The sequence below is a fragment of the Cryptotermes secundus genome, unplaced genomic scaffold (genome assembly GCF_002891405.2).
Source record: "Cryptotermes secundus unplaced genomic scaffold, Csec_1.0 scaffold1054, whole genome shotgun sequence".
Lineage (NCBI taxonomy): Eukaryota > Metazoa > Arthropoda > Insecta > Blattodea > Kalotermitidae > Cryptotermes > Cryptotermes secundus.
Window position 1 is genome coordinate 705353 of NW_019719379.1, and position 11379 is coordinate 716731.

The window sequence follows — 11379 nt, forward strand, 5'->3', positions numbered from 1 at the left end:
GCCAAAACGAAGAATACACGGCGCCTAAACCAAGAAGACGACTTTCTTCATAACCTATGTTAAGTTTTGAAAATAATGTCTCTTACCCAACATTGTGCCAGTAATGAGGGTATAATATTGCTGTTTATTAGAATCGTGTCATCCGAGTTGCAGTTTTATTATTTGTAATTAAAGCCTGCATATGATCCTTATATAGCAGATGGGATAGTTAAGTCGGTATAGCGACGGGCTACTGGCTAGCTGGCCCGGCTTCGGTCCCGGCAGTGCAAGATTTTTTTTTTCTCCACTGCGTCCAGACCGACTCTGGGGTCCATCCAGCCTCACATTCAATAGGTACCAGGGGCTCTTTCACCGGGGGATGAAGGGGCAGGGGCGTGAAGCTGACTGTTTACTTCCATCTTGTGCCGAGGTCAAGAAATGTGGATCTGTACCTCTACTCCCCCATATGTCTTCATGCATAATGCTTAACTAATTAAGCAAAGGGGCAACTTTATATGATCCTTATATTCGAAGCTGTAATTATCTGTAATCACGGCAACTTGTTAGTTGTACACGTAAATTCATACAATTCAAGTTACTCGTACATAGGGTCGAAATTGGGAATTCTTAACCTGGATTTGGTATCACATGTGTATGAGGGTATACGTACGTGTTTTCATGTAATTTTTGTTCAAATTGACTGATCTTTATCAAACAAGTTATACATAATAGCAGTGGAACGGGCTTCATTGTAACGGTGCAAAAAAATGCTTTTTAATTATCTGTGGTTGATAATAGCAAGTTGGTCGTGCGAACTTCCGGGTTGGCACCGACAACAAAGTACACAAAAGATTCCAGTTGACTGTTTCTACCACTAATGAAACCCAACCAACATTTCGGCTTCTGAAATTTCTATTAGCGGAAATCTAGCGATATATTCATTACAGGTTACTGAATGTGTTTTAGTGGCGAGTGTGTTGACAAAGAATGTTTAGTAACGAAAGTGAAAGCACTAAAACTTGTTCATGTTCGTTAGTGGAATTTCCTACATAACAACAGATGGTATAGCAGTATTATTTTCAAACAGAAATAGTTGTTAGCGCGATCAGGAATTCTAGTCCCAATTACATAACTTTCTACCTCCAATACAACTATCTTAGAACTGGTTACAAATTCTTTCAACCAGGGAATTTTCCTTCTAACACGAAAGTAATAATTAATTTATCCCGTATGTTACACGTACATGAAAGTTTAATTGCATAATTGTTCATAGTCAAGGACAAAATTGTACCTTAGAACGTTCCATTCTGACAAAAGAGATTATTTCATTTCCAACAAAAAGAAAACAAAATCGTTATAATTTTTTATTTGTTTCATTCTGGTCCGTCACACTAACAGTTACAATTATAAAAGACAAGTCCGTCCAATGTGACTATTTCAGTTTTCACTTGATGATTCACAGCACAGCGGGCCAAGAAATCATAACGGACAATATTAAGAATCTCCCTACTCAAGTTACATAGGAGGCACAACATCGGCCACCATGAAGGGAGACGACAGGGGTTAGTGACACGAATCGTATGGTTTATGTATTTTAATTTTTAACAAAGTTTTAAAACTTTGTTAAAAATTAAAATACATAAACCATACGATTCGTGTCACTAACCCCTGTCGTCTCCCTTCATGGTGGCCGATGTTGTGCCTCCTATGTAACTTGAGTAGGGAGATTCTTAATATTGTCCGTTATGATTTCTTGGCCCGCTGTGCTGTGAATCATCAAGTGAGAAAACTGAAATAGTCACATTGGACGGACTTGTCTTTTATAATCGTTATAATTTCTTAGCTTAGCAGGTTAGAATACAAAAACACAGACATGGGTAGACACCGTCTAGGCCTAATTGGTTCCAGAAGGCTTTCGTAAAGATGCCATTTCCAGTTCTTAACGAAGTCGTAACCAACGTTCCCAACAAGGATGCATGCAGGAATAAATTCCGGAACCTTCAATTTAATAATTTTCTATATACGTAGGCTACTCCCCCGGACTTTTCTACTAATCTAGAACTTCTGTCTATTTCTAACTGGAGCGCCTGCTTAGTTTCCATCTTTGCAATTAATACGAACAAACATTAATTCGAAGTTATATGCATTAACATAAACATTTATTGGAAGTTATGGGCCAGACATGTTACATCGGTGATTCTTTAATGATATGCTCAAAATATTGCTAAAAAAACGCAGAACAAGTATGAAAACGAGACTCGCGTGTTTTCACAATAAAACGTAAGTATTTAGGTCACCACTATCAAATCTGCGGGTCGTATTCTGATTCGAAGCGGTGTGGCCTACTTTTAGTTAATTGTGGTTCATTTAAAGAAGCTGTCAGTAGCTTAGAGTACATAACTTTGAATGGTACACCTAATGATTAATATATTAGAGAGGATGTGGACGGAAGACACCTTTGCCTAATCTGGGGCTTTATCGCGATGTATACCGGGTCATTCTGTGAAACCCATGAAAATCCTAAGTCAGGAAAGCCGGTTTCCGTTATGAGATTTCAGCTTCGGGCTTCTCGAATATGAAGATTTTAGCCAAGTCGAAGAATAGAGAACTATAATTGTGACGCAACATAGGAAGACGACTGTTCGTTAATAACAATGCGTACCAGTAAAAGCTGTAATAATGTAAATTATCGTGTGCCATGCAGTTCGTTTGGAAGGTATCCTGAAAAAATTGTGACCTGATATTTGGGTTCCGCAGCCAAGCAGTGTAGGCTTAACCCTAGATCAGTGGTTCCCAAAATGGGCTGTACTGTCATCTGGGGCAGTGGGATTACCTAGGGTGGTGTGCAGGGGCACTGGCGGTAGGCTCCTCCGAGCTCATTGTTCGCTAATTTACGACTGAAGTGACTTCAGGCCAGACACAGGGAAACTGGCGTCACTTCCTCAAGCCCATCCGTCGCATTAAGAATTTACTAACAGTGAAGTAGTTACTGGCATGTTCTGTCTTCGCTCGCTTGGAAACCGGGATAGTGGGTTCGAATCCCACTCAGGGCATGGATGTTTAGTTTGTGTGTGTGCGCTTTTCTGTGTTTGTCTACAGGTAGAGGCCTTGCGACGAGCTGATCACCCGCCCAAGGAGTCCTACCGAATGTGTAAGATCTAGAAAAACCGAAGTGAACGGAGTTCATGAAGGTAGGCCTATGCCCACTGGGGTCACTTCGCCAAGGGAAAAAAAAGTAGTTACTAATGTGGTATCTTATTTTATTGTTATTATCTTGTTTAGTAGAAGCCGGGATAGCACAGCCGATATAGCGACTGGCTACGGGCTGGATGGCCGACGGGTTGAACTTCGAGTCCCGGTAGGGTCAAGAATTTTCTCTTTTCGTCGTCCAGACCGGCTCTGGGACCCACCCAGCCTCCCATCCAATGAGTACTGAGAGCTCTTTCCTCGGGGGTAAAGCGGCCAGGTCGTGAAGCTGACCACTCACTTCCAACTAATGCCGAGGTCAAGAAAACGTGGATCTATAGATCCACTCTCCCATTCGTCTTCAAGGCGTAGTGTTTAATTAGCTAAGCATAGCGACAACTTTACCATTTTACCTTATTAGCTTGCTTAGTGGGCTGTGCAAACCGCTATTCTGAAGAATTCTTCTTACAGGGTAGGATAGGCGGTACGGGGGGTGACTTTATGGAACCAAGGGGGGGGGCGATAGTCCGGAAAAGTTTGGGAACCACTGATTTCGATGAATGGGTAAGGACAAAAATTAATTTATCTCGAAAGCGTCTATTGTACTATATCTCCTAAACTAAATCAAAAGTCTCTGTGTAGTGGCAGAGATGAAATATTTGGACCGACAGAAATACACAATCTCTCGATTCTACGTTTATGTCATGCAGAAAACTGTAAGTTGGCTTCTTAGATGACGAGAATTGTCTATTTCCTAGCGTCTCAGGCCAGAAAATTAGCAGTGAGGAAGAGGGAGAATGCGATGCATACGGAGGAATGGAGAAAATTGCTCTAGTCGTAAGAATACCAACATCTGTGTGGCGATAGAATGACATTCAAAGGATAATGAGGAAGTGAGTTACGCAATTAAAATCCTCATTCCTAATTATAACCATCTGAATTGCTATATAACTGTTTCCAAGGATCTTGAAATGAAATGCTGTCCAGAATTCACGAACGGGCAATTTAGCGCCATTCTTAAGAGATTATTTTATTGTAAAAACAAATAAGCTTTATACATACCGATATGAGACTGAAGTCAAGTATTCTGAACCAGAGATATTGTAATTATGAGAATGATTTCTGCTTCTACAGCCTGATGGTTTTCTTTGATGGCGATTTTGTAATGCCAGTAAATGGGAACCTGTGTTTCATATCGATCAATTATACGTATGAATGCTTTTATTACGCCTGGTTTAGGTTTACAGTGTTTTTTTTTATTTTTAAAATATTATCCGAAGACTTTTAAAAAACAATAAAATAATATATAACATGCACACAGCAAGGTGGGCTGCGCAGAAGTTTCTCAGAAATACACTCGACACTCATTCGATTAAAATTGCCTGGGTACTCGTATCCCGATATCACATGCAAACAGACCTAAAGAAATATGAAAAATTCATTCCTTAAACGTTATATCTTCAGCTTCTCTTCACAATAAATGGCAAATATCCCAATTAGACTATCAAAATTCCCCTATTATGTGCAATAACTATGTTGGGAAGGTCGAAAACATTATTCGTTGGACAATGGAGTGTGCACTGCATATAGAAGGGCAGTTTACAACCAAGCGATGGCAACATGATGTCTGAGATCACCACCGCTTCTGACATGTTCTCACTCAGGCGCGTCCTCGTGATCACGGTAGCTGCGAGGTACTGGAAAGCTAGTACACTGAGACTCTGGGTTCGAATTCCACTTGGGACACCAATACCTATGTGTTCTTACTTTTATTGTTGTTTTAACCTTTAAACGCCGGGCTTTTGAAATGGTGATGAGCTTAAGCTGGCCGGAGTTTATTTAAATGCCCGTTTCTAATCTGCGTTTAAATGTCCGTTCCTGTTAAGGCGCCTAAACAATTTTCAGCATTGTGTTTAAAAATGCTGTATCTAACACAATTTTGATCATAAATGGATGGAATTAACTTTGTTTGTATCAGCAAAGTACATAGCGTCGCATATTATAACGGAAGATTTGAAAATTTCTATACAAAATTTTCAATTTGTTTTCTTTTGATTTTGATGTTAACTGCAAAAATGGTTTCCCAGTTCTGCATAGAATTGTTCTGCGTTATAAATTAATTTCTGTTTGTAACACTTGACAAATTTTAGCAGTCCCTGGTGTCATAAAACAGATGGAAGCAATAAAATCATTTGGTCTTCTGCTAGCGCTGCTTACACTCTTCGGATTTTAGAATCTTTTGACTAAAGGACAGAATAATAAAAGAATGGCTATTCAAGAGAAAGCTAGAGGGGTGCTAAGACCTTCCGTTATAGCTGCAAGAGATTGTTGCCCTTTGAAGGGTCGTGAACAGACTGTTGCATCGTGGCTCAGATACAGAGTGCGATCTGTTCTCTGTGCGTTCATAGTGAAATCGAATACTGTAGTATAATTTCAGCCTATATATACTCGTACATCAAGTAGATAACAAAAAAGGTATATACATGGAATTTTTCTATATATTTTTAACACATTAATCTGTAGAATCTGCAATAAAAGTACTAGCTCATGAATGAGTTTGGGCATAACTCATACGTATATTTTTTTGCTGTTGTTCACTTATTTTAATTCCTCTATTAGGGTTTTACTCAAGTCTGGTAATTACTACATTTAAAATAAATATTTACTACTGTGCATGCACTCCCACTAGCGGAGTTTAAATGCTCGAATGCCCAAAACATGGTACTTTGGCCACGACGACCATAATCACTGACCCGATAGCGGCACTTCGGACGTTAAAGGTTAAGACAGACTGATCCAAAATCTAAAAGTCATGGTGACAGCAAAGTTTCACAACGAAAGAATTTATACTAAATATTGTGGTTACAAGCATGCCCCAAGGTATTGAGTATGAGTATTGGTATGAGGGGTGAGCCATAAATACCGGCCCTCGCACTATGACCTTCAATAATCTATTGTGCTTCCCCCTTGGATTAACCCTTCATTAATCCTACACTTCGAATGAAATGTAGGACTTTATTTATAGGGGCGTCATAAAAGTCATTTGGTTTCACGAAAAACTGACCCCGGTGGCGATATCTTAGGTAAGCTATAGCCTCACAGTCACATAAGATGTGTGTGGCTGATTCATCTTCTTGTAGGCAACTTTCACAAGTTGGGTCGTCTGCCAGTCTCAGTTTGGAAAGGTGTCCTTTTAGGTGGCAATGTCCATGCCCCAAGGTATTACTATATTCCGTGCATTCGACGTTCATAATATATCGAGAACGTAAGTTCTCTATTTTCTCAGTCAGTAGCAGAAAGAACTATGGAGTTTCAGGCAATATGAAAGAAATGCCTGGAATGAAAACTGCAAAATATAAGGAATAGAAAAATGTTTTATAAATTATACATTTATAACAAATTTACGTTAAATGTATGGATGGGCCTTTGCTGTGTCTTATATGTAAAACATGGATTTTATATTTTCCTATTAAACCTGTAGAGTTGAATGCTGCACTTTATGCTTCCCAGTTCTTTTTCGAACGTATTTTCAGCCACTGTACTTCAATTTAATAGGAACAGGTGACTCATAACCTATCCCATCATGCCCACCCAACATTATGTTCATAAACTTTAGTTACTTACGGTCCGGCGCCACTACTTGAAGCGGAATATTCTGAACGAAATGGTGGCACGTCTTTACTTTCTTGCGAGACAAATTCGCCCCATGTCATTTGCAACATTAGCGCATTAATTAAGAAGAGAACTGAAATACACATTGTTATTTTATAATTTAAGATTCAGAAACTTCAAAACATGTCGTTTACTCGAAGTCACACTACACGCATGTTCGTCACGAAATGTCTGTCGACACGTCGCTCGAACACGAACAGTACTGAACTGCGAGTCGCGTCGCTAGCAGACGATGCAACCTCGACCTTCTTCATGAAAGTTACAATGCGTACCAACCGTTACAAATAAATCATCAACAGTGGCTACTATGTTTATCTCATTCAGAATGTGCACCAAAGAAAAGAGATACAGGTCACAAACATTGTAACTACATGATCAAATGGACTCATGAGAACATAACGAGTTATTTCCAAAGTACGATAGGAAAGCTAAACCGATGTTTTATTTCCCGTACCTATTTGTGCGTCATGAGAATTCCGTTCATCATAAATTCACATGTGCTTCATCAGCCGAATGACATGATTTAACGACTGGAATTCCGGTGTCTTTTGTCTCCTAACCCATGACAATCCCGGTGCAGTTTCACTTCCCATGTGAAAGATTCACTACCATGATAATATTGTAACTATGATACTGAACACACAAAATTTGACGATTGCTAGTAGGGTGGGACTAAGTCCCTTGTACTGCGGCCACTTCTGGCCTACTGTACCAGCCTCAGATGATAGGTGAGGGTGATTGTGGAACAATTGGTGGAATGAAGATTGGCAGGGGAAACCGAAGTACTCGGAGAAAACCTGCCCCAGCGCCACTTTGTCCACCACAAATCCCACTTGACCAGACCCCGGGATCGAACCCGGGCCGCCGCGGTGGGAAGGCAGCGACTAACCGCTTGAGCTATGGCGCGGGCCTAAATTTGACGATACAAAAATCGCAAAATATGCGATAGATAGCTTAGCCTAGATAGCTTAGCCAGTATAACGAAGGGCTGGGGAGCGGGGGTTCGATTCCAGGAAGAGAAAAGATTCTTTTTCTCTCCACAATGTCCAGGCCGGATCTGGTGCCTACACTGCCTCCTATACAATGGGTATCGGGGGCTATTTCCCCGGTGGTAAAGCTGCCGAGGAATGAAGCTGACCACACACCACCATCTAGTGCAGAGGTCAAGAATGGTATAGTTATACCTCCACTCTCTCACACATTTTTTATGGTGTGGTCCCTAATTAATTAGGTATGGGGATGGTTTTACCTTTGTTCTGTTACTTTTCATCAGATATTGTCATTATTTTACATGAGGGGTTGTCACTGAAACTTGATATTAAAGTATAAATTTGACCATTGTAATCGATTACAATCAACACTTTGCGTGAATGTCCATGATTTATGCTAACCGTCTTACAGTGTATACACTTTTTTCACCTTACTCTTCTCTTTTGCACTACATGTTTCAGCACTAATGTGCCATCTTAAGGTGCGTTTTCTCTACGCACGTCTAACTATTGCAACAGGGCATGTCCTGATGCAATAGTTAGACGTGCATAGAGAAAACGCACCTGAAGATGGCACATTAGTGCCGAAACTTGTAGTGCAAAAGAGAAGAGTAAGGTGAAAAAAGTGTATGCACTGTAAGACGGTTAGCATAAATCATGGACATGAGTCAGTGCAACAGGACGCTAAAATATAACTTTGCGTGTAGCTTTGAACGACATTTTATATGCTATGTTTTTTTCTTATTCTTTTGCTACTTACATATATTAGACAATATAACATTTTGCATCATATTTTATTCCGAGATAGTGATGCGTTACAATAGGTCTATGTGGTGGGATTCTTGGTATGAAGAACAGCCCCTTCTTGAGCGCGATGTCGTATAAAACGCGTACAAAGTATGCACGATGAACTGAAATGGGACTTGCGACACCACTATGACCGTGTATTTAACAGCATAGGCATTAAAACGTTTCAGACAGACTTCTCCAGACCAGACTGGCTAAAACATACCGGCTTACAACCTCATTTCCATCAAGCAATAAAACGTCCAAAATGCTGCCATGTGTATCTTTGAACTGTTCATGAAGAAGCTTGTAGCATAGTGCCTCAAGAACTATTATACGCTACTGCGTGCCTCAACATTTAAAATATAGAGTCTAAAAATGGCAGTCACTCGGATAACTAAAATTTTGTTCTCTAAGAATCCAAGAAGTTTTAAGAACTTATGGTTCCCAGTTTCCATCGCATAATTCAATACACATGGTAGCATATTAAAAATTATGATACTATGGTGTAGGCTATAATTAATTAGCGTAATAGCCCGTTGAAATGCAACTAGGAAATTTGTAATTATTAAGGGGTGCAGTGCCGGTCACGGTAGCCGAGCGGTCTAAGACAGGTGCTGTCTTCGCTCGCTTGGAAACCGGGATCATGGGTTCGAATCCCACTCAGGGCATGGATATTTAGTTTGTGTGTCTGCGTTTTTCTGTGTTTGTGTACAGGTAGAGGCCTTGCGACGAGCTCATCACCCGCCCAAGGAGTCCTACCGAAAGTGTAAGATCTAGAAAAACCGAAGTGAACGGAGAAGTTCATGGAGGTAGGCCTAGGCCCACTGGGGCTGTAGTGCCAAGGGAAGAAGAAGAAGAAGAAGGGGTGCAGTAGATATTTCAATTTCACAGAGTTACATAACTGATTCCAATTATATCCTGTTTTCCTCAGAAATGTGTATTGTTTTTCATCACTACTTCGAAAAGTTCACTTCGGTCATCAGCCACTCTGTCGTACCGTTGAACACCCAATCATTCCATTTAAAACCAATTTATTGCTTGTAAAACCATAGACATCAATCATTAGTATATTAGGCGTCTACTATTCTTTCTAACGGAAATTTGCCCGCAACTTTAGAGCAAGCGACCACCCAGGAAGTTATAGAGTTTTCTTTAGATTTAAATTAAATTAATATGACGAATATATCTGCTAGTCTAAATATTGCTTAGCTATGTATGACAAGTTTATTTACTCTGACTGCTATTTATATTAATAAGTGAAATTGTACGAGAGAATGAAAGCGTCGGCCTGGCATAACTGAAGAAAATTAAAGAAACGGAAATTATGCAATTTGGCTAAGATGTTACAGAACCTGTGTTTCCCGAAGGCAAGTAACAAGATGAAACATTCAGTTCGTTTACGTTCGATAGGAACAGGTACATAAAAAAAAATATTTGAAACATTCCTGCGTTCTGTGTAGACATCAAAATCCGGTCGGAGACCATGATGGCCCTGAGAATTTTGCTCGTGTCGATGACACGAATAAGAATAACAAGGGATGTCCAATCCATTGTCCGACAAAAATAAACAAGTGGCACTAGAAATCAATAGGCCTTATACAGAAGTCATGATATCAGATATTACACTATAAATTACACTGCAGAATTTCGTTCCTTAGGCCAAATACAAAAGTTAAGTATGGTATTTCAGTGGGAACTTCAAGGCAACGTTGCTGTATTTTTTGAGATGATAAATTTAATTTGAATTGCAAATATAAATATTTCCCCTTGCCAAGCTTCATCTATTTAACTTAACGTCTTCAAGCCCTCGTGAAACTGAAAATTGTTCATATTCGTCAGATTCTTCCCAGCAAAAATAATATTACAGTTAAATTAATTCATGCCTTATTGAAAAATGATATCTCGTGTGCAGATATAAGTTTAAGTAGCAGCACGAATGAGACGATAGATTCATTTTGGATATGTACTTGAAAGCGATGTGACTCATAGGAACTTACTGTCTCGGAATTTACCTGGAGGGCCTAAGGAAAACAGGGGGGAAAGCTAACACGTTCACTGGTTCTCAACTATTTCGAATAAGGAACCTCTTAGATTTCAGTCAAGAGCATTGGGGCACAGTATTCTGATTGAACAGACATACTTTTTAGAAAGAAAACAGGCCCGATAATATGGGCTTATAAGCTCATGCTGCGTGTGTCCTTCCTTTCAACTTCTGACTCACTTTCACCAAATGTGGTACAGATATTAGGACACTGCAGATCCCCATAAACTGGTACCCTCCAATCAGAAAACCAGCATGACATGTTCTACATCCATCTCTGGATCTCTTGAACTTACAATAAATACAAACACAAATGCAACATGGCGAATGAAGCAGACAGATTGGGGGGGGGCTAAATTTGGTTACAGTAATTTTTTCTGAAGAACGTGAAACGACATGGCGATCGCAATAAAATGTTCATTTGAATTTCAGTTTCACAAAAATAATTAGCGATCCACTGGAGCTACGAATATTACGTTTAAAAAGATAGCCAATTGTGCGAAACATCTGGCAAAGATAATTATCATAATACGTAATTGTGTAAAAGTTCTTCTCAAAAACGGTAATAGTTAAGGACGGATTTTTAGATGCAAAAAAAAAAATCGAAAATATGTTGTGTCTGCCTTAAGAGAAACCCGAATATCAGAGAAATGTAATTTTATTAATGTTGGATTATAAACTTAAATTGCCGGTACCTAAACATAACACTGTCACTTTAGGCGT

At 39.6% G+C, this 11379-nt stretch overlaps 1 protein-coding gene across 3 annotated transcripts in view; it reads right to left on the reverse strand.

Annotated features, from left to right (window-relative positions):
* The window catches only part of LOC111866059 (CD109 antigen), a 77410-nt gene extending 70353 nt beyond the window's left edge, over window positions 1-7057 (reverse strand). For all 3 annotated transcript variants that reach the window (XM_023854610.2, XM_023854619.2, XM_023854602.2), the window contains exon 1: window positions 6790-7057. Coding sequence is in view for 1 of the 3 variants with exons in the window: in XM_023854602.2 (XP_023710370.1) it covers window positions 6790-6923 (134 nt within the window). In the remaining 2 variants the exon portion in view is untranslated. The remainder of the gene's footprint in view (window positions 1-6789) is intronic.
* Window positions 7058-11379: the final 4322 nt, after the last annotated feature.